At 40.8% G+C, this 20,256-nt stretch overlaps 1 protein-coding gene across 1 annotated transcript; it reads right to left on the bottom strand.

The window, feature by feature from the left end:
• Positions 1-2,380: 2,380 nt before the first annotated feature.
• Positions 2,381-19,980, bottom strand: SLC34A2 (solute carrier family 34 member 2). The gene is made up of 13 exons (XM_041402876.1): positions 19,939-19,980; positions 14,106-14,220; positions 13,867-14,004; positions 13,265-13,393; positions 12,227-12,370; positions 11,459-11,570; positions 10,158-10,353; positions 9,339-9,434; positions 6,854-6,974; positions 5,978-6,145; positions 4,488-4,604; positions 4,275-4,399; positions 2,381-2,956 (listed from the first exon to the last, which is right to left on the bottom strand). Exons 2-13 carry the CDS (start codon positions 14,209-14,211, stop codon positions 2,381-2,383), a joined length of 2,028 nt encoding a protein of 675 aa, XP_041258810.1. The 5' UTR covers positions 14,212-14,220; positions 19,939-19,980.
• Between the last annotated feature and the right edge of the window lie 276 nt (positions 19,981-20,256).

Consider the following 20,256-nt stretch of genomic DNA (forward strand, 5'->3'; position numbering starts at 1 on the left):
GAGGAGATCACAGGGGAGACGTTACCAAGAGGAACCATAAAGTACTGATATGCCTGACAATTATTACCCTGATTCATTTGTAAGAGTTGCTTTCCCACAGTTATTATCACTGTTCTTGAAGGCTTTACTTCAAGAAGCCAAATAAGGTGCATGTTGTTTAAGAAATGAGTAAAAGTAGACTAAAATGTTTCCTCTTTCAATGGGTGGTCAATGGAAACGTAAGATAACTTGAAAACAATTCTGGATAGTTTTCTCATATTTTCCCAAAGAAACAGGGCATGGGAAATGCACATTGGGATTTAAAGAAACAGATTCAAAAAGTATCCAGAATTGTGAGAATAAAATGAAGAAGATTTATTGAAAATATAAAAATTCCACTTTAAAAATGAGATGCCAACAAAATTGTTTCAACTACATGAAGCGTAAGGAAAATAACTTTAAAAAGAACATTTGACATAATTCTGCTGTTTGGTACTACACTCTAAAAGAGCAGAACTATAGCAAAACTTGGTGGTTTTGGAATTTCACTCTAATTCTAAGCATTTTGTCACTGGCTCACAATCACAGAAAGTTAGAATCTCAGTTTGAATGCAATTTGCAAACACATAGTTTGCCACTTTTAATGTAAGCATGTTAGCTTAAAAAAGTAAATGAAAACAATTTTCACTTCTAAAATGTATGTATTTACTTGATTGATGAATATAGCCTACTGAATTCCAAGCTCTGAAGAAAACAACTATTCAGAAGTAATTGTGTTCTAGCAGCACTGAGTAGCTTTGTTACACTAAGGGTCTTCTCAGCATTTTCGTTACACATGTAATTTAAAATTCAGCCACTTAAATGGGCTTTAAATGACACCTGGTTTACACTCAGCCATCTAATTTATTTTTTTTTAATATTAGTGATTGGACTTCAGATATCGTCCCATACTCAGTAATATCTAAGCTGTTGAAAATCAGCAGAAGTACTGAGTGTGTCTTTGAAATGTTCTTCTCCTGACTTTGAAATTAAGCCTTCTGTCAGCCCATGATTCAGAGCAGTCTCACAAGCATTTACTAAAACACCAGTAAGGTAAAATTTGAGCACAAGCAGCTTCCTATCAAGTATTGCACTACCCATGGATTTGCTAGACATTGCAGTGACTGCACTCCTTATGGATTTTATTTGGGATTTGGATTGCTACATACAATTGCCAGTAAAATTCACATTATTTCCAAGTAGTGTGGTTCAGAGCACAGAGGGGTAGTGAAAACCCCTTTCTCTCCAGTAAACGTTACCAGATGCCTTGTGCTAGCCACAATCTGCCCTGCAGGCTCTCTCTGTTGTAGGTCTAAAGTCATTCTCCGGTGCTGAAAACTGAAAACTCCTTTTGTGGCTCAGGCAAATGGAGCCACAGCTGCACACATATCTCCTGGCATCAGCCCAGGCTGGCACAGCTCTCTCCTCCCCTACTTGTCCTCCTTCCTGCACCAGTCCATATTGTGGGATTACATGGTGACCAGGACTGAAGAGGACCATCTAGAGAGAGGAATGGCCACACAATCACATCCTCAGTCAGTCAAGACCTTTGGTAGCAGCCCAATGTCTCCATACACAGTTCTTAACATTCAGTGGGCAGAGGGAGCAGCAATTACCTTTATGGTCTTTAGCCTGAGATAACAAAAGATGATAGCTCCAGTCCCCACTGTTAGAGGAGACAGAGAGGGCTCCAAATGGGCTCATGCACACTCTCGTGCCAGAGTGGGACTCCAAGAGCTCCTGAAGGATGTCCCAGCATTTCATTTTCCTTCACACACATAGAATAGATTTTGTCTATTCTAGGAAAACTACTGTTTTCCATTTTGACCACTGCAAACAGGCCAATGAAAACATTAGGATTCCTTTTTTTTTCTTTTTTTTTTCCTTTTTTTTTTTTCCTTTTTTTTTTTCCTTCCCACCCCCCCCCCCCCTTTTTTTTTTTTAATTTCAAGGGCTTCTTAGGTATTATGAAGTAATTTCTGCTGAGTCAGTAGGTCAGAAAGACTATTCTACAAGTGCATTATTTATTGTTTTTTTAAAGTTTGAATTGATTGCCACTTCTTTCATCCCCCTCTTCATGGGACTGCATCAGGATTTCTTTTGTTTGCTACTGATAACATTGGAGGAAGGTACCACATAGCAGATCCTCTGTGAGCAAATCTGTTATTAGCTTTGCAACTGAGCATAGATTTTTTTAGGGACTCTGTCAAGCTTGTTTGACTCCCTTCCTTGATGAGTGATGTATCACTGGCTTCAGAAACCTAACAAAAAGTTCACTCTGTCCTCAGTGCAAGGTCCAAGGTGGTTTTGATGAGCCTGGCTGTCCTGTGCTGTATCTCTGCTAATATGCATGGATCCAATACTATAAGGCTGTGTTGTTTGTGCCTGTTTTGTCAACACAAGCCACAGCTGGTGCCCTTCTTCCACCTCGTTCTTCATCAGCCATTGCCATGGTGTTTTCATAAACTTCCATAGTTTTTAGCTGCTTGTCTTTGGCACCTTCCTCTTCAGCATTGACTTTGCAACACTTGCAGAAGCCACAGCAGTGTTTCCCACAAAAAGCAAGTGAAGACATAATTATATTGTCCCAGGGCTCTAGGGAGTGCATCCAGACAGGTAGGAAATCCCAGTTTTGGAGCTTCTCAGGCAGTGAATGTGGTCGCCTTTTCTGCATAACATTAATTACAACCACAGCAATAAAAAGAACAAACAGAGGAAGGCAAACACCCAAAAGGACTGCCCAGCCTGCCAGTGACAGAGCAAATACAAACAAAGGCAACAGAAAGAAACAGAGGAGAAGATAAAATATAGCAAACCATCTGTACTGGGCTGTTATATTTCCCAAGGTCTTGCTCATGCGGATTGGCAGGCGGGTATAAGGTATCGGATAAAACAGAATAATCCCAGAGACATTGAAGAAAAAGTGGCACAAGGCAATCTGAAAGCAAAAACATTTGAGAAGTTCATTAACTAAAACACCAAAATACTCCTACCCACATAATAATTACTTCCAGCTCCCAGGAAACAGTACTGTTGTCAATAAGGTGTGGAAACCATTGGGTTCTGCATCCATAAATTTTCAGTGAAAACACGGGAAGCATAAATTTAGTATTGCACACATTCAATAGAGAAATTTTAATGGTACAAACCTGGATTTTACAAAAAATTAGCTATAAGTTTATAGGCCACTGAAGAGATTCCTGGAAGGGGACTTTGAGTCTTTACAATCCTTTGATTCACATACTTCAAATTTTTTTTAAACAAAAAGTAGCATTAAAAGGCACAGACTTGCTAAAGCATACAGGATTCACTTAGACAGAAAAAGCATATATTGAACAAAACAGTACATTCCCTGCTCATGTTATCCTGTTTCAATTTTGTAACTGTTATCAGACTAAAGTAAATATGAAAGTACAGGCGTTTATTTATAAAGGGTATTATAAAACCAGTACGTTATCATGAAATCTGAGCTTTATCAAGATAGCATCTTCTCATGATTACATCTGTTGCCTGAGGACAATAAAATGACTTCTGTAATTTTCTTGATTTATTTTAGCTAGTAAAGACATTCATCCTATTCACCAAGGAAACGTCATTATCTTTTCACTCTTAATTGTAAAGCACTCATTCAAATGTTATCTGCTGCAAGGTTCTTTACTGGGTGGAAAATGAGAGGTCAAAGCCAGGCTTCCTACTTTTCAAATACTTTGAGGCAAAAAGGAATTCAATAAAACCCAGTCAAAGTACATTTACAAGGAGAAAAATAGATGCCATGATGCTCACTGCAACGTCGGGTAGATAGAGAGCTTGCCAGCTTAAGGATTGTGCAACCTTCATTTAGGTTACAGGAGTCCCTGTACAATTCATGAACTGACTTAGGATCCTGAGAAGAGAGCTTACAGAAATCAATAACCCTTGGAGGGTTCTCAGTATGTGGGCACTGAACTCCAAGCAGAAAAGGCTCCATGCTTGGGGGTCAAATGGCCTCCCCTGTCTCAGTTCTGAATCAATCCATGCAGATCAAGACAATTTATGAAAGCAAGATAAGCTATATGTTGACTTTCTGAAAACTTTTAACGCAACCTTTTTGCTCTAGCAGTGGAAGTGAATGCATTGTTATTAATAGCACAGACAAAATCAGGCACAACATGAATAACATGAACAGCACATTTGCATCACGGCCACTTTTGTCAGGTTTTTCTTCAGAAAAGTTGCAACTTCTAAATTAAGTCAAGAAAGCATTGTTTTATACTGACCTGTAATGAATACTTTAATGTACTCCCAGGGCTTGCTAAAGCTGCAAGTATAGCAGTTGTGGTTGTGCCAATGTTGGCTCCCAAGGTGAGGGGGTAGGAGCGCTCAATGCTTATAACACCAATGCCTACGAGAAAAGAAACACGACTGAGTTGGTTTCAGAATGATGGAGAAGACAAAACATGGGGATAAAGAGCACAGTATTTACAACTTACCAACAAGAGGTGTAATAGCAGATGTGAAAACAGAACTGCTTTGGACAACGAAGGTCATACCAGCCCCTGCGAGCATAGCCAGGTATCCAGCGAGCCAAGTGAAAGGAAATGGAAAATCTAAAAAATAGAAGGAGAACACTGCTGTTAGCATAACAGAGTGATCTATGTAACATAACACAGCAGTGAAGACTGTTAAGCACCTAAAATGTAGATATATTGTTTGCATATTGGGTCTCAAATGACAATTTGGGGTCAGTTCTACTGTTTTGATTTATCCTGTTTGCCATGTGCCTTCTACGGCCTTGCACCACTGGATACACTTTGAGATGGATACCAGACTAGGTAGACATTTGTCCTGACTTGGGGTAGCATGTGTGTTGTGGTACAATTAGGTACCAGAAATGTTTCCTCAGAGGTCAACACAAAACATTCTGGGTATTTTGAGAGCCTTCGTTTCAGCAACCAGGCACCCACTGCATGGATCAGATCTTCAGAAAGCTCTGAAGACCATCCTGAGAGAACCAAGTTGTTTGTTCTAACTAGTTCCAAGCAGATTATCTCCTAAAAATGCACTTGTTAACTCTTGCAGAGAACAGCTAATTACACTGATTAGAGAAATTAGGCACAAATGTCCCCTGTAGTCTGCAGATTTATGGAGAGAGCTGAGAAGTGAGGACTTAATCAGCTGGGAAGACACAAGAGAACACAGAGTAGATCCCAAATTAAATGAGCAGTAGCTGTCAGCTGTTTACTTTCTACCCCTTGTTTTTAATTTGGGCAGTGTTCTTGGCCCAGGAGAAGACAGCTTGGAGACCGCTTTGTTGTCTTCTGTATTTCTGTGTACCCTCACTTCAACCACAGCCTCAGATCTGTGCCAGGACTGCTTTTCTCTGCTACAGCTTCTAATCTCTCCATTAAGGAGAGTATGAAGGAAAAGCAACCTGGTGAAAAAGACCCATAACATTTGCACTCAATGGATCCAGGCTGAAAAAAACAGCTGGACACCAGAGGGAAAGACAGAAAAACACCACCATTCAAGGCTACCTTATCCTGCTGAAGAGAGGGTTAGGCAGCAGAACAGGATAAGATCATTAATTACTACAAACTTTTTTCAACTTACTTTAGAAGGAATATGCAGGCCCTGCGCCAGAGCAGGCAATCACAATCTCAGCACTTTGGTGCTATCTTTTGAGGATGGGAACTCTACATTTTTAACAGCTAATGATTATACATCTAGAAACAGAGCCTGGACTTTGGTCTCTAATGTTGTTAATCTGCTGCATTTCTCAATCAACCTGTTCACTAATAAATTTTTAAATTAAAGAAAAAAAATGCTTGGGAGAAAAAATGTTGGACAGTGTGCATGATTTTCATTCAACAGTATTTTCTTTAAAATATTCCATAATGTCTTCCAGAACAGGAGACATCAATAAACATGCTCAGTGTCCTTGTCATTCCTAAAACAATCCTCAGGAAAAGCAGATAGTTACCAGTGTTGATTGTCTTCTTGATAACACTAGCCACTTGTCCTTTAAGCACCGAGTTTAATAGCTTAACGATCATTATCAAACAGGAGCAGAGAACAAGCAGGGACAAAGCCAGAAGGATGAGCCCGATGGCAAGATCAGGCAGGTCTGAGTTTACAAAGATGTGTTGGCCTGAAAAAGAAAAGGAAAATTAATTAGCCTACCCACATTTTGCCTGTGATCCTAAGCCCAGCTCTGGTTTTCATTCGCTCGCCTAAGAAAATTGGACCAAAGTAAACACAACTTGAAGGGTTGATGCAAAGAGGGAAATGCCACCTTCCCTCCTCCACAAAAGCCATGTCTGAGTGAGGCAGGAGAGGTGCCTCTACAGACATGCTTATAAAATACACAGCGAGCATCCCTGTGGGGCAGGCAGGAACTGGGTGGCCATGAGCAAGGGAGAGGAGTACAAAGGCAGGAGAAAATTTTGGGGTGCTCAAGCTGCAGGGTGGGTCAGCTTTTCCCAGAGGTGGCTGCATGCCTGAGCAGGGCTGTTGAAAGTCCTGCAGGGCATGCATAGGGATGGGATATCCTAGCAACCATTACAGCTAAGTAATCGTAGCTCCGAGGCATCTGAACGTTGAGGGTGACATGATACTGAGGACCTCAATTACTGGTATCAGGCAGCATGGAAAGAGATCCACCTGCAGCCAGATACCGTGATGATGCTGTAACTCCAGCTGTGCAGAGCACAGGCTCCTCAGGCAGCACCTGCAGCAGTGCCATGTGTCCCTACGCTGGCGAGGGCTTCTGGACACACCTCAGAAGTGGGCTGTTAGCACCATTAGAAAGCTACATACTTTTGTAAATATATTGCAGAGGACAAGTTCTACTACTTACATTTACTGATATAGTCTGTTTCAGTTATGTTCTTGAGGGTCCATGTCACATTTCCTTCAGTCCAGCAAAAGTCAGGAGATGTGCAGTTTTCAGAAGGTGGAATTGTGACATTCTGCAGTGTCTAAAGATTGCCAGACAAAGCAGATAGTTCAGTCATCTACAATACTTTATTAAGAGCTCACGTAGAATTTTCAAATTTTACTACAACCAAAATTCATCAGCTAAAAAGTCAGAATTGTAAGCTGGCACCACATTAATGACATGGTAACATTTTGCACTCTAAACATGAATGATGATGCTGTTACCCAAGTCAATCATTACAACATGTAATGATTAAAATATCCCCAAAATCTTCTACATTGTAATAACCACAGCACCAATCCACTAATAGCTAAGGAACTTAACTACTGATGACAGTTGTTGTGGAGTGAGGTTCATGTTTGGCTGCAGTTGTGGGACAGTGGCATTCCTTTTCCAGCCAGTGCCACAGCTTCCTTGATGAAAGAAAGACCTCTTTCCTGACATCTCAATGCAGTTCATGGTCTGACGAGTACTGCAGGACTGTGAGTTAGAATGCTACAACACTAGTGCAGCCTCTCTTGCTGGATGGGCACAAAGTGCTCGAGTTGATTTTCTGTGCCTCAGTTTCCATGTCAGTAGAAACAGAAGTGCTGTTGCTACTTTAATTTTCATGTTCAAGGGCTAAGAGCTCATTATAAACACTATGATTAGCGTTACTAAATTACTGAATTTCTGTGTACACCACAATAAAAGCTCCCTTATAAGCCCTCCTAGGCCAGACACACTGCATTCTGACACCAGGTCCACAAGTCATTAAGCAGGTTAAGGAAGAGTTTGCTGACTGAGCTGTACTTCTACACAAGAGCAGCTAACAGCCAAATGGACTCTGAACCATGCTCCTGAACACGAGGTATCTTTCCAAAGTGCTTGAGTGATTTTCTTTTGCAGAAATGGGGAAAGAGAAATCATATTTTTTTTGTTGGGTACTGCCTACGAACACCTGCATTTGTACCTCTCTCCAGATGATGCAGGTGGGCAAAACTGGGAGTGGATCTAGTGCCCCCACATCTCCAGGGAGTGCCTGGGCTCCAGGAACCCCATATCTTGTAAACCTTTACAAACACAACACAGTCTTGTTTCTCACCTTCCTGAATGTTTTTCAATCATCTTAGTTTCAAAGCAGCTTCACTAGATCAAAATGTTTGTTTTGCTTTAAACATATGAGGTCAGCATGTATTTATCCTTGCCATGGGTCTGTTTAATAATTTTTGCTAGAAATTAGTTTAACCCAGTAGGAATGCAGATAATTTAAATTATTTTCCTTTTCCCCCACCGAGGTCAAGTCAAAATTCTGGGGATTTCACATGTTTTCATAATTTGACTGTAAGCTTCAGCAGTAGGTACACAGCCAAAATACAGCCAACACAGAAAAAAATTGTGTGTCTAGAAATAACCATTTCCCTCAGCCTACACTTTCCGTGTAGTTTCCTGTCTTGTGCAGTGGCTCAGAGCCCTCCAGCTGAGGCTCAGGCTGTGCCTGAGGGGCAGTGGGGGGCACCAGGCTGGGCTGTGACCCGGCTCTGGCAGTGGCACAGCCACAGACACCCGGAGACTGCGGCGTAACCCGAGCAGGGTTCAGGTGAGCGCAGCTCTGCTCCGGCACTATCTCCACAGGTAGCGTTTCACTGCCCCTCCACACCGTCATTCAATAGCAGCTGAGCACTTAATTTCAACCTCCACGGCCTGTCCTTAAGTATCTTCTGCCTCAGGACTTCAGGAATTACTTTTCTATACGTGCCAACAGGTAGAATACTCTAATTAGAGAATCAAAGCATGTTTTATGCTGTAATTGCTAGTTAGCTGAACAATGCAAACCAAACACTCAGCTCCATAGTTTACCAAAATACTCATTGGTGTTGGTCTGGGCAAGAGATTCCTGCAAGCTGCAGGGCTGCTTGGGTGAAGAGGAGCAGGTGACAGCCTCACAGAGGCTTTCTCCAAGGGTAGTTTTCCAGGAAAGCTGCAAATAGCCAGCTACCACCAGATCACCCCAACACAAGTAAAACTAAAGCTGATTAGATCAGTAGATAAATGGTGGTTAAAACGATCTTTTCTCTGGCCTATGGTGCAGACTTTTTCCACTTTCAGGGAGTTGGTAGGACTATCAGTGTTTCAAGGCATTTGAGTTTAAAAGGAGTAAAATGCTTGGCACCAGTCCACCAGTTCTGATAGGCAAGGGCCTGCACAGTACTGAAAGCAGCCAGGTCAAGGTCACCACTGGTGACCATGCTTGGTTTAAGTGGAGCAAATACAGCATTAAATTTTTTTTCATTCTTTTTCTGATGATAAAAACCCCACCCTCATTAAAAAATCTAATTTCACAATCCTATGATAAGGAGCATCAGCTACAGATCAGTAATATATTTCCTGAGGTACCTGACAATTAATTTAACATGATACTCACCACATTGGATTCAGTGACACACCAGATCTTTACCAGGCTTTTGTTTTTTGCTGATTCATCATTAGTGGCAATTGCATTTATTACTGATTTATCAAGCTTAAAAAGAAGAATAAAAATAATTTTAAAAATGCATTATTTCCAGCTTGTATCACATTCTTCTGTTCAGCTTTACTCAAATAACCCCCTTTGGAAGCTCAGCCATGTAAAATCTTCATGACTCTAATGCTGGAACTCCTGCCCAATAGGTGGGAGAGGGGTTGTTCCCAGGAAAAAAGGTACAACTCTGCATGAACAAACCCTTTGTGTCATTCTCCCCACATCATCCACTGCCTCATCTCACCCTTTCTGTTTAATCAGCTGCTCTGACACAACTGCCTGACTGTATTTACTGTCACTTCAGAAGCTGTGTGCATCTCCTGGCCTCTAAAGGCACATGATTATGTCCCATAATTTCAGTGTCATCATCAGGTCCTGTACTGATCCTCTGGCTGTGGCAGGTTGTCTCAGCTAGTGCTACCTGCCAACGCCCAGGAAACAGGCAGCCTTCCCATCCATCCCACACGGCTGAATTTGTCCTCACCTGCCTTCCCAGCCCTCCTAGCTAGGTCTGCCATTGATACAGTGAAACGTGGGGGAAATAGAAACTGGAAACAGAGCTGGGGCTTTATGAAATGTGAATAAAGAGAAGAATTCATCTGCTAATGAACTTTACCCCAAGGACACAGGGATAGGAGTGGGAAGCCTTCTCATACTCAGAGCATTTTGATTAGTTGTGACTGAACCAGGTAGGCAGCTTCCTTGGAGTGAGAAAGAGCTTACCTCAATGATGAGCTTTGTAAAGGGGTCTGTGATAACTTTTAGTAGCTCTGGAGCATCCTCACCACTTTCAAGGTGAAAGGACTCAACTATAACATTGGTGAGATGGTAGAGATAGCCAGTAATGACTTCAATGGGTAACAGTGCAAACACAGCTAGCCAGTTAAAGAAATCATGGATTGTTGCCCCAGCAAAGGCCCTGCAAGAAGAAATTAAAAGACAGAGCTGCTTTTAATTAAACAAAATATATATAACATAAATGAGATATGAAATCATAAAAGTAGAGATTAAGGGCATTTCAAGGTGGGAATAATTTAATTTCTGGGGTCAAATATGATAGCTACTTTGTTATGGAGTGCTAGGTTGGCTCCACGCTCTTGACCAATTAAAGAGCCAGACAGGTGAGTAAAACAAGAAAAACTAGAAAGGACAAAAGTGATCATGAGGCTGCCAAGAGTACTTTTTTGAAGAAAGAAGTGGCTGTACAGCCTGTATTTATTTTGCCTCTCACCTGTTTTTAGTACATTTTTAATTCTCAACCAGTCATTGCCCTAAGACCTGTTCTCCCTGACTCCTGGGGCAAGAGGGTTTGCAGCTCTCCCACATTTCTGCAAACTGTTGGTATTTGATTGGTCCCTTCAATCTTCTCCTCCAAAGGCTAAGCAGCGTGTCCCTCAGAGGCTTTGGCTACGAGTATTTCAGTGTGCCCAGTGTGCCATAAATGACAAGGCAGCAAAGTCTCCTATCGCTCCCAAGTTTACTACCCATCTCCAGTCAGCCTCCAAGTGCTCCATGAGCTCTCTCAGTGGCAATGTCAAGTGTCAGTCTAAAAGTTGTCACTGTATATACCTGACAGCCAGAACACTTCATTTCTGTACATTTCAGCTCTGGCTTTCTGCAGACTTAAGAAGCCTTCAACATTGAAATCTCTTTCAAGGAAACCAGACCAAACTCACGTAACATAAACTTCTTGTACAGCCCTCCCATAACTAGCACATGATAAAGGGTGGGTGCTGTAGTGGGAGCACCTGAAAATTTATCCCTGTGTAAGGTCATTAAAAATAGTGAATTCTTACAAACCCACAAAACTCTTAAAGGAAGATGATATGCTTTTCTTCAAGCATACGAAGCCATACATGTATGAAGAAGACTTTCCATGGCCATGCTTGAAGACTTTCCATGGCCATGCTAATGACTTTCCTGTCTAGAAAGGTTGAATGGCTGTAGTAGTGATAGGGAATACAGAAGAAGACCTACAAAAATGAAAGAAACAATTTTCCAGATCTAGAGTTTAAGTACAATACCTTCTAAATTCATTCCTGTCCCCAGCTTGCATAAGTGCCACAATTGTGTTTGTAACTGAGGTGCCAATATTTGCTCCCATGATGATAGGAATAGCTGCTCTAACAGTCAGCACTGGAAAACAGAAAAGGAAACACTGAATGAAAAAATCATATTATCAGAAAGCTCTATGCTTCAATGAAAATTTCTATTACTATCAGTGAAACCCTGACTTCCCTTAATGTCAGTGTGATGAGCTGCTCCAATCCAAGCAGGTTTGCTTTAATCGAGCCCCTTGGGAACGTGGCACTCCCATAGTCCCGTGGTCCCCACTGACAATATGGCCCATGGTTATCCATTTTCATCACATGTTAGAGGGCCAGATTAAAATAAAATCTCTTCTTTCCCAGGCATTTACCTACTTATTGCAGAATTTTGAATATATGATACCAGAGAAACAATGAAGTTCAATAACTGCCTAACATGAGAAAACAATCCAGTTAATTCCAAAATTAAGTCATTCAGTGCTAAGGCTTCCAATGATTTTCATTGCAGTTGTGGTTTTATTATTATTACTAGTACTACTACTACTATTGCTACTACTAGTATTAATACCATTATGATTCCTTTTTAAAATTTGATTTTATATCAGGGAAACAGCTGTGAAAAACTTTTCCTACAGTCTCTATTCTTTTACCCAAAGCTTCTACAATTTGAACTCAAGTGGGAATGTTTGCACCTGAGACAAGGTTTATGAGTGACCTCTAGGAAGATTCTGTAAGCAGACTTACACGTGGAGGACACCATGCTGACTATAATGGATGAGGAAGTGCTGGAACTCTGGACCATAACAGTCACCAGAACTCCAATCACCAGTCCCGCAACAGGATTCGAGAGCACTGAATCATCTTTAAATATGTCCCCTGCTGCTTTACCTATAAAAAAACATATTCTCAGAGTGAGGGAAGTACAAGGTAAAGTCCATAGAAATTATCAGTGTTTAATTCAAGACCATTCAGCCATTTAATTGATACATATATAACCATGTTTGCTATCCCAAAAAAGTAGGATGTAGCCCAGGGATCCAGATTCATGTTCTGGCCTCCCAGCTTCTCAGTTTTTAGAGAATACTTTATATTCTCTCATTTCAGTGAGTATAAGCCCTGCTGAACTCTGCAGAGAAGCATATAATGCCACAGCCATCAGCAGTAAGACTGTAGGACAAAAAACCACCCATACCTTGATTTAAATGTCATTACTTGGTATTTTTTAGATACCGAATTAAGGGAAATGCTTTTAATAATACTGGTTAATTCAGTTCTTGTACCTTTCTGAGTTTGCAAAATACTTCAACAGAAGTGCACATATTTCTCTGATAACCACTCCTGAGTCCATCACCTGAATTCAACACTTGGAGGTAAATGTAAAAAATATATTTCAATAGTTTTCATCTTTGAAGGATTTGGGGGACATTTCAGTGTTAGATGCTTTGGTCAATAGCACAATTTTTGTATTTCACCTTGTTGAAATGTCTTTTACATGGGACAGATTTATGTACAAGTGTATTTTTTTAAACTGTCACTAAAGTAACAGGAAGCTACTGGGAAATTGGGGCCCATAACCCCTACGTCAACAGCTCTTTGGAATTTGAGACAGAAAGGCCCTTTCAAACAAATGAAGGTCAGTGTTTAATCTGAGCTACTTCCTTCTGAATCTATGTCTCATCACATATGAAGAATGTTCTTGAAGAGTGGGAGTTGTATTTAAGTGTCTCAGACAAAATTTACTGCCTTATTAATTTATTCTTGATATTTTAGATATTTTCATACCTCCTACCAGTTGAAAAGCAGAGCTCAGTACATCCAGAGAACACACAAACATGTAGAGTAATCCAAGTAGCATAATGAACTTCCCTATCCCATAGAGTACACGAATGACTTTTCCTTTTGTATCCAGTTCTGCAAAACAAATACATTATGTATAAAAAAATAATTTGAATTTTTCTGGAATACTCTAGTGCACAGGCAAAGACATTGGAGACAAAGACAGTGACATGGCTCCAGTGTGTGATTAAACCCAAAAGAATGTTCTTAATCACATTTTAACTCGAGAAGCAGGTATTTTGTTTGCCTACTTTTACCACAAAAAAAAACCTTTTTGGTATGTGACAAAAGCCTTATGAAATCTGACATTGACCCTTGGTTTTACAGTCATCCTACTGAGTAAAAAAAAGACCAACAGCTGCCTGGATATAAAAATGTATTAGTGCTGGACTGTTTTACATATATCTTCTCATGTTTTAAGGAGTGTAAGAAGCAGGATTTCAGGATTTTTCTTAGCTGACAATATTATACACCCATTAACTCTTGAAGAACATGAGACAAGTGATGGGAAAACAATGTGGGCAACTTATTTACAGAGAAATGGCTACCTGACCACTTGACCCCAGTGTCCTGCAGTTCTGGCAGAGCCCACGGGTCTTCTTCTTCTGGTCTTGTCTCATCTATCAAAGCTACTGTGGAAAATGCAGGTTGAATTTCCCCTTTATTTCCAAGTGAAGCCACGTTGCCTGACAAAATATAACATTTAAAAAATTGTTTAATTACTTTCCATCTTCTCCAAGGATTCCTAAATCCTATATATTTTTAATAACTCAGAGTAGCACATTACCTTTGTGATTTTCTCCTTCTTTCCCAGCCATGTTCTGGTTTTGTTTGGAAGAGTCCCCAATATAGTTATTGGTTTCAGGCTTTTCTACCTCCGGCCAGGGAGCCATGATCTGTGACTAACAAAGTGGTGTTGATTGAAATGCAAGTGCAGTCAAAATATTCATTTTATAAGAGTGTATGTGAAAAATGTGATAAGGATAAAGAACACATGAGATGAGAATTAAATATAAGCAATTTTCCTTTTAACACAAATTTTTACTAAACTTTATGAGTTATTCTTCTATTTGAGAAATTGATTTCTCAATTATTTTTTAATCACAGTTTGTTTCTTTGTGTACACAATTAAAAATTATTTCCATCTCACACCTATATTTTCATACACTTTTAACTGTCATGAAAGCAAATATTCATCTGCTTTCCAAAAGGTAGGAATTTCTTCTCTTTAATTAATTTTAACTCCTTTCAGCAAGAAGTCAGAAAATTGTTTTATTTTCTTCCACCTTCTGGATTTAAGCAACTGCCTTGTAATTCAATACACAGACCTTTACCTGGCAATTCAATACACAGAAATGTTCTAGCAAAAAAAATTCTTCCCTAAAGCACTGCTTAGTTTGGGTCGTGAATGCTAAACACAATGCCTTGTTGCCTTCACTGGTTCATTCCCATGGAAACATGAAGAGGAGAATCCTGGACAAGGTGGAAGAAGAGCCCGGGGTTTTGAGCTTGCTGAGTGCCTGGAGAAGGGGACAATTAGAGAGCAGTGGCCATTTGCAGGTCTGTATTTGCCTGTAAGTCACAGCTGATGCTGCAAATGAAGCTGAGCTGGTACCAGCAAGGTCCAGCTCACCCTTCTCACACAGGCTCTCTCTCTGAACCTCTTCCTGCCTGACCCCTTTCTGGGCACATTTGACATGCACTGTATTATTAATCAATAATCACTTAAAAAGTAAGACATCACATGTCCAGATCCTGCCAGCATGGGTGCAAGTACACATGACAGACCTGGTCCAGCACAAGAGGAGGCCAAGCCTGGAAGAGTCCTCCCTGTTTACTCCACCAGTATTGGAAGCCAGAGGGAGAGACGTGAAAGAGGGGGGAAGTGACAATGCAAATATGAGCTAATATGTGCCACAATGCTTCTGCCTCTACAGACTTGGTGACATCAGCCAGCACATTCGAAAACTCCATGGAAAGGATGGGAGAAGCGAACCCTGTCCAGGGAAGCCTCACCTTCAGGTTTGTCTCTTCCACCCTCTCTGCCACACAGTCAGAGCTGCCCCATGACCAGCACCCACATGGCTGAAACACTGGTCAGCAAATTTGCCACCAATGCTCCTCAAACACAGAGCCCCTGTGCCCAGCCTCCAAAAGTCAGAGCTGGTTTCATGCTCCCATAAACAAGGTTCACCAGCAGTTAGCAGTCAGTCTCAGGGAGTATAATTAGTCATTCATTTAATCATAATCCTTTATGTAGCTGATGGTGAAAATGTTTTGTCCCTGCCCACATCAGTAAGCCACACATCCTCCTCCTTTAGCTGGGAAGGAAATGTCACAGACAAAATCACTTGTGTCTTACTGTAACACAGGTGGGTATTGTTTTCTGGCACTCCACAAAGAAAAGAGTATCTCCTCTTCCACATTACCAGGAAAAGTTATTCTACAATTCCATTAGTAAAAACTACATGTTTCACATTCTTTATCTGTGGTGTGAGGCCCAGAGCAGCTCCCAAGATACACAAAGATCTTCGAACAGATGAAAGAAAGTCATTCTTGCTTGTTTCAACAAGGATTCCTATTTGCTTGGAGCAAATTCTCGCATCTCCTTCTATGCCAAAACAACCTCCAGCCCCACCCAGACAAAAACACCTCCATCTTGTTAAACAAGTTTCATTTATATATATTCAGCATTTAAAGAGCTATTAAAAAAAATAACTGCTCTGCACAAGTGATTCTTAAGTGAAATGTAATCATGAAAATATATTGGAAAGTCAGATGTGAAGCTGCAACTTATTCCAGCCACGGAGACATTGAATATGCTGGACACCACCATCCCTAGAGATGCCATCAGTACTACAGCTCTTCTGTTACGCTTAATATGGAAATGAAGGATTCAGCCTGCATTATTACTGTATGGAAACTGAGCTGATGCATTCAGTGGAGAAACTGGAGATTGAAAACTTCAGCAAACAACAGCCTCTACGTCTCCTAAATAAGGTCTCTCCAAACAAGAATTCAGCAGAGCGTTTTTCCATAATAAGCATCTCCCATGTTCCTAAGGTGCTCAGGAGCCCACAGGTACGTCATGTATTATTATTGTTTTTGCTTTATGTGATTAAACATCATAGAATGAGAGTTAATCACCTCTGTAGAGGAAGTTTTTATAGGTATGTATACAAAGTCAGTCATATGAGCCCTAGCCAACCTCTGATTTGAGAAGGTTGACTTGAATACTGGAGGCCTTTACAGCATTTGCCTTGAGCATTTGGGTTCGCAGAGGCATTACTAGAACAGCCCATGCTGTGTGAGTGGTACTAATGACAGATAATAGCAGAAGGATAGGATACTAGCAGAACAATCTATACCCTTGAAGTCTCCCACAGTTGTCAGCTTTCCCAGATTCCAGCTCTTGTTAAGAGGAACAGCTGAGAAGACAGTGGAGAGACACCTGATACTCTCTGCTGGAGTCCTAGCCACAGCTACTTACTGTTAATTAATGGCTGTGCTACAAAGATAATCTACATTCTATAGTTTTCCCTTTAAAGAATTTTTCCTTGGCCCAAATACAGACATTAACACCTTGAGAAAATACTCGGAAGACAATCTGTGCACTGTGGAGGAGCAGAGCAGTGAGGTGGCAAAGCGACCGCATCGCTCCCTGGCTGCTCACACGCGCCTTTGGAAAGGCTGACGTCAGCTGTGGTAGAAAAGGCCAACATTGCTGACGCAAGATACCAGTGACAATGAAAACCCTAATAGTGGTTTACTTTTGAGCACCAAAAACTACTGCATGCAAAGGAACATGTTAGAGAACAGGCCAGTGACAACGCACACTGCAGCGACTTGCTGTGCTCAGCTGGACGCACCGGTCCAGGTCCGAAGGCAGGAGAGCCACAATTGCTGGACGAGGTACTGGAGTGATGAGCTCTGCCCACCCCCGTGCCAGCCCAGGTGCCTCAGTGCCACGCAGCTGGCTCCTGCCTTGGCTGGCAGCACACCAGCCAGGCTGCCTGCACCCAGGGTGAAGTCATGGAGCTCACGTCAGGACACTCATTGGTGCTTTGGATATCCACCTGTTGGGAGCGGTACTGAAACGGGAGATAATTTCCTCCTGAAAGTGGCAGGTCACAATATGCTATGCATATTGCAAAGGTCTGAAAACCAATGCCTGTGCAAGATGTAATCCAGTCCGTTTCAGTGAACCTCGTGGCAAATCCTCTCACACCATCGTGTGTGCTTCTTTTGTTGTGAGTATAATCTTTCCTTGCCTTTGGAAAATGCTAACCATGTGTGACATCCTTTCTAACTTCAAAAGAAACTGAACTCTCCCCCTCCTAAGAGGGAGATAGATGGAAAAAAATCAATGGCATTCCAATTCTGAAAATGTAAGAGAGAAAAACTCAGAGCCAAAGTGGGCTCCTGTGGTTTTTATGTCTATACTCTCTCACTACAGCATTTCAAAGAGTTAAAGTCTCTGGGGAATTATCTGAGGAACACTAGGTGTCATGCAGTTGCCCTACATTGCATTCCTCAGTGACTCACCGGGCTGTAACAGCTTTGCCTCTGTTGCAGAGCTGCACTCTGTGCTTTGCGGTTCTAAATCAGAAACAGCTGTCAATCTCTTTGTTTTGCTGGACCTAACACAGCTAAATGAACTACCACCTGTGTGTGCCCGGCCAGTATTGTTCAAACCCCTCCACCCATGACAGCTCACCCAAAGGCCACGTTGTGCCTGACATAAGAACTAGAGAGCAGCAAGCCTTAAAGAAATCTCTCTCCTGGGGAACAGACCCAGTCAAAACAAGGTAAAATAAAAAGTACTGAAGAAAAGAGCAGTAGTTTCAAAACTAACTGATAATAACTACAACCACCAACGTGACCATGCATGCACCTACAGGCTCCTTAAGCAGCTCCATATCAGATTCTGGGTTCAGCCAGGCTTTCCCCATTCTCTCTCCCTCTCTCTCCCTCCTTCTGTCTCAGCTTTTCTACAAAAGTGCATCTCTTCCTTATCATTCACCACAGCACTAAAGATTTTATCTTAAAAAAGGATTTGTTAGCTAATCTGATATCCAAATACATGACTCTGTAAATATGAATATTTATCACACATACTTCATAGGAATAAAGACCAACCTACATATTGGCCTTTCTTATACAAAGTTTGAAGAAATATTGTCTTTTTACTCTCAAAATGTACCACTTGCAACATAGAAGCACATTATGTAGAGACAGGAAAAAAAAAAAGCTTTTCAGCCAGCACAAATTCATTCAGTAGCTTTACATCAGCTGATAGTTTTGCCCCAGAACCAGTTCCATGGCAGCCACAAAGCCCCAGGTGCAACAGAAGCAGTAACGACTTAAATAAACACCAGCAATTATTCAGCCTTGCTAGGAGCAAGTTCTTGTCTTTGCTCTGGCACCAGCTGCTTCCTTGGGGCTTTTTCTTTGAATAAGGCTTAGCTGGGATGTAAACTTTCAACTCATGCAGTAGTAAAGGCAAAAAGAGATATGCAAAAGCTACAAAAACACTGTGCTCAATTTTATTCCTATGGACCTGTAAGACTCATTTCTCACAAGCCTGAATCTAACACACAGCAAAACTAAAAAAACACACAAAACAAACTAGAAAAGATAACTAATATCTAGGTATGCACAGGAAGATAATAAATCCCAAAGATTAATTTTTGAATTCACAACCAAGCAAAGCACTGGAGACTGCCCCCAAGGACCCAAAGCCAGGAAATACCAGTGAACTACTTGAAATGCCTAGTAGGTATTTAAATAACGCAATTACTTTTTCAGAATAAAATGCCAAGAAAATTAATAACCCCACCAACAAAGAAATAGTACAGATCTACCCCATCCCATAGACAAAATGCATAGTAAAGAATAAAGAAAGAAAAAAAAAAAGACATTAAAAAGACTTACTGATCTAATGGAAGAGATGATAATAAAAGTTACTGAGAAACCAGTTGATTTCTGCCTACTGCCACATTAGTTGAGCAAACTACATCAGCGTCTAATGTATTCCTTCTACCTCCGTGTATCAAACCAAATTAGCATAAGAAAATGTTTCCATCGAGAACAGCCTGACACGGCTGTCCTGAGGCACACAGGCTTTACAGAAGATCTATGCTAACACATGAACTGACCGTATTTCCTTCCAATGTTTCATTAATCATATCCTAGACATTTTCCATTATCCAGTACTATTGATTACTATGACTTAAAATCTCACTTATTTTCAAATAATAGTTAAACAAATACTTTCTTTTGGTATAGGCTTTTTTTGGGGGGAGGGGGGGCAGGGGCTGGCAGCTGCTAACAAAATACTTTATTTCTTTGTCATATTTAATAAGAATAAACCTACATAACTGCAGAAAAAAAGAGCACAATTTTCAGAACTATGTTTTTTATCACTTCCTTAAAATATAGATGCAAAGGAAAACAAGGTAAAAATGTTAACAAGAGGATGACATTTCACATGCCACTCCAGTACCCCACATTACATCTCTCTTGCCATTTCTTGAACTGCAAAGCAGAGCTTTAGATTTGCAAGCTAAAAAGTTCAAAAGAGAAGAAAAGAAAACTCAGTCTTAGTTGCTTTTACTTACCACGACTTAATTCCGAGACAATAGAGTGAACGGATCAACTGGGCAGCCACTGAAACCTGCAATATATATAGACAGGTGTTGAGCAAAGTTTGCTTTCATCACTGCACACTAACATTCCTATTTTACAGTCCAGAGGCACTGCCTACCTGCAACTTAATGATCACAATAAAACTTTTTTTTGCAGGAGTGGGCAGCAACCAACACTGATAAAACTATGGGTTATTTCACACTTATCACATTCTAAAAAATGTCCCATCAGCATTTAAGTACAAGTTACAAATGTGTTCATGTGAGTGCTGGAGAACTAATTGTTCCAGC

Source organism: Onychostruthus taczanowskii, unplaced genomic scaffold (genome assembly GCF_017590055.1).
Source record: "Onychostruthus taczanowskii isolate IOZ18803 unplaced genomic scaffold, ASM1759005v1 scaffold2, whole genome shotgun sequence".
Taxonomy (NCBI): Eukaryota; Metazoa; Chordata; class Aves; order Passeriformes; family Passeridae; genus Onychostruthus; species Onychostruthus taczanowskii.

What these genes read in the sequence shown, in the direction of transcription:
- SLC34A2 (XM_041402876.1), bottom strand. Translation starts at nt 14,211, where the DNA reads ATGGCTCCCTGGCCGGAGGTAGAAAAGCCTGAAACCAATAACTATATT. An exon ending in TGCTTTTCAACTGGTAGGAG is followed by an intron (nt 12,371 to 13,264) that starts GTATGAAAATAT and finishes GTTTTTTTATAG; the next exon opens with GTAAAGCAGCAGGGGACATA. An exon ending in GACAGGAATGAATTTAGAAG is followed by an intron (nt 10,354 to 11,458) that starts GTATTGTACTTA and finishes TTCTTCTTGCAG; the next exon opens with GGCCTTTGCTGGGGCAACAA.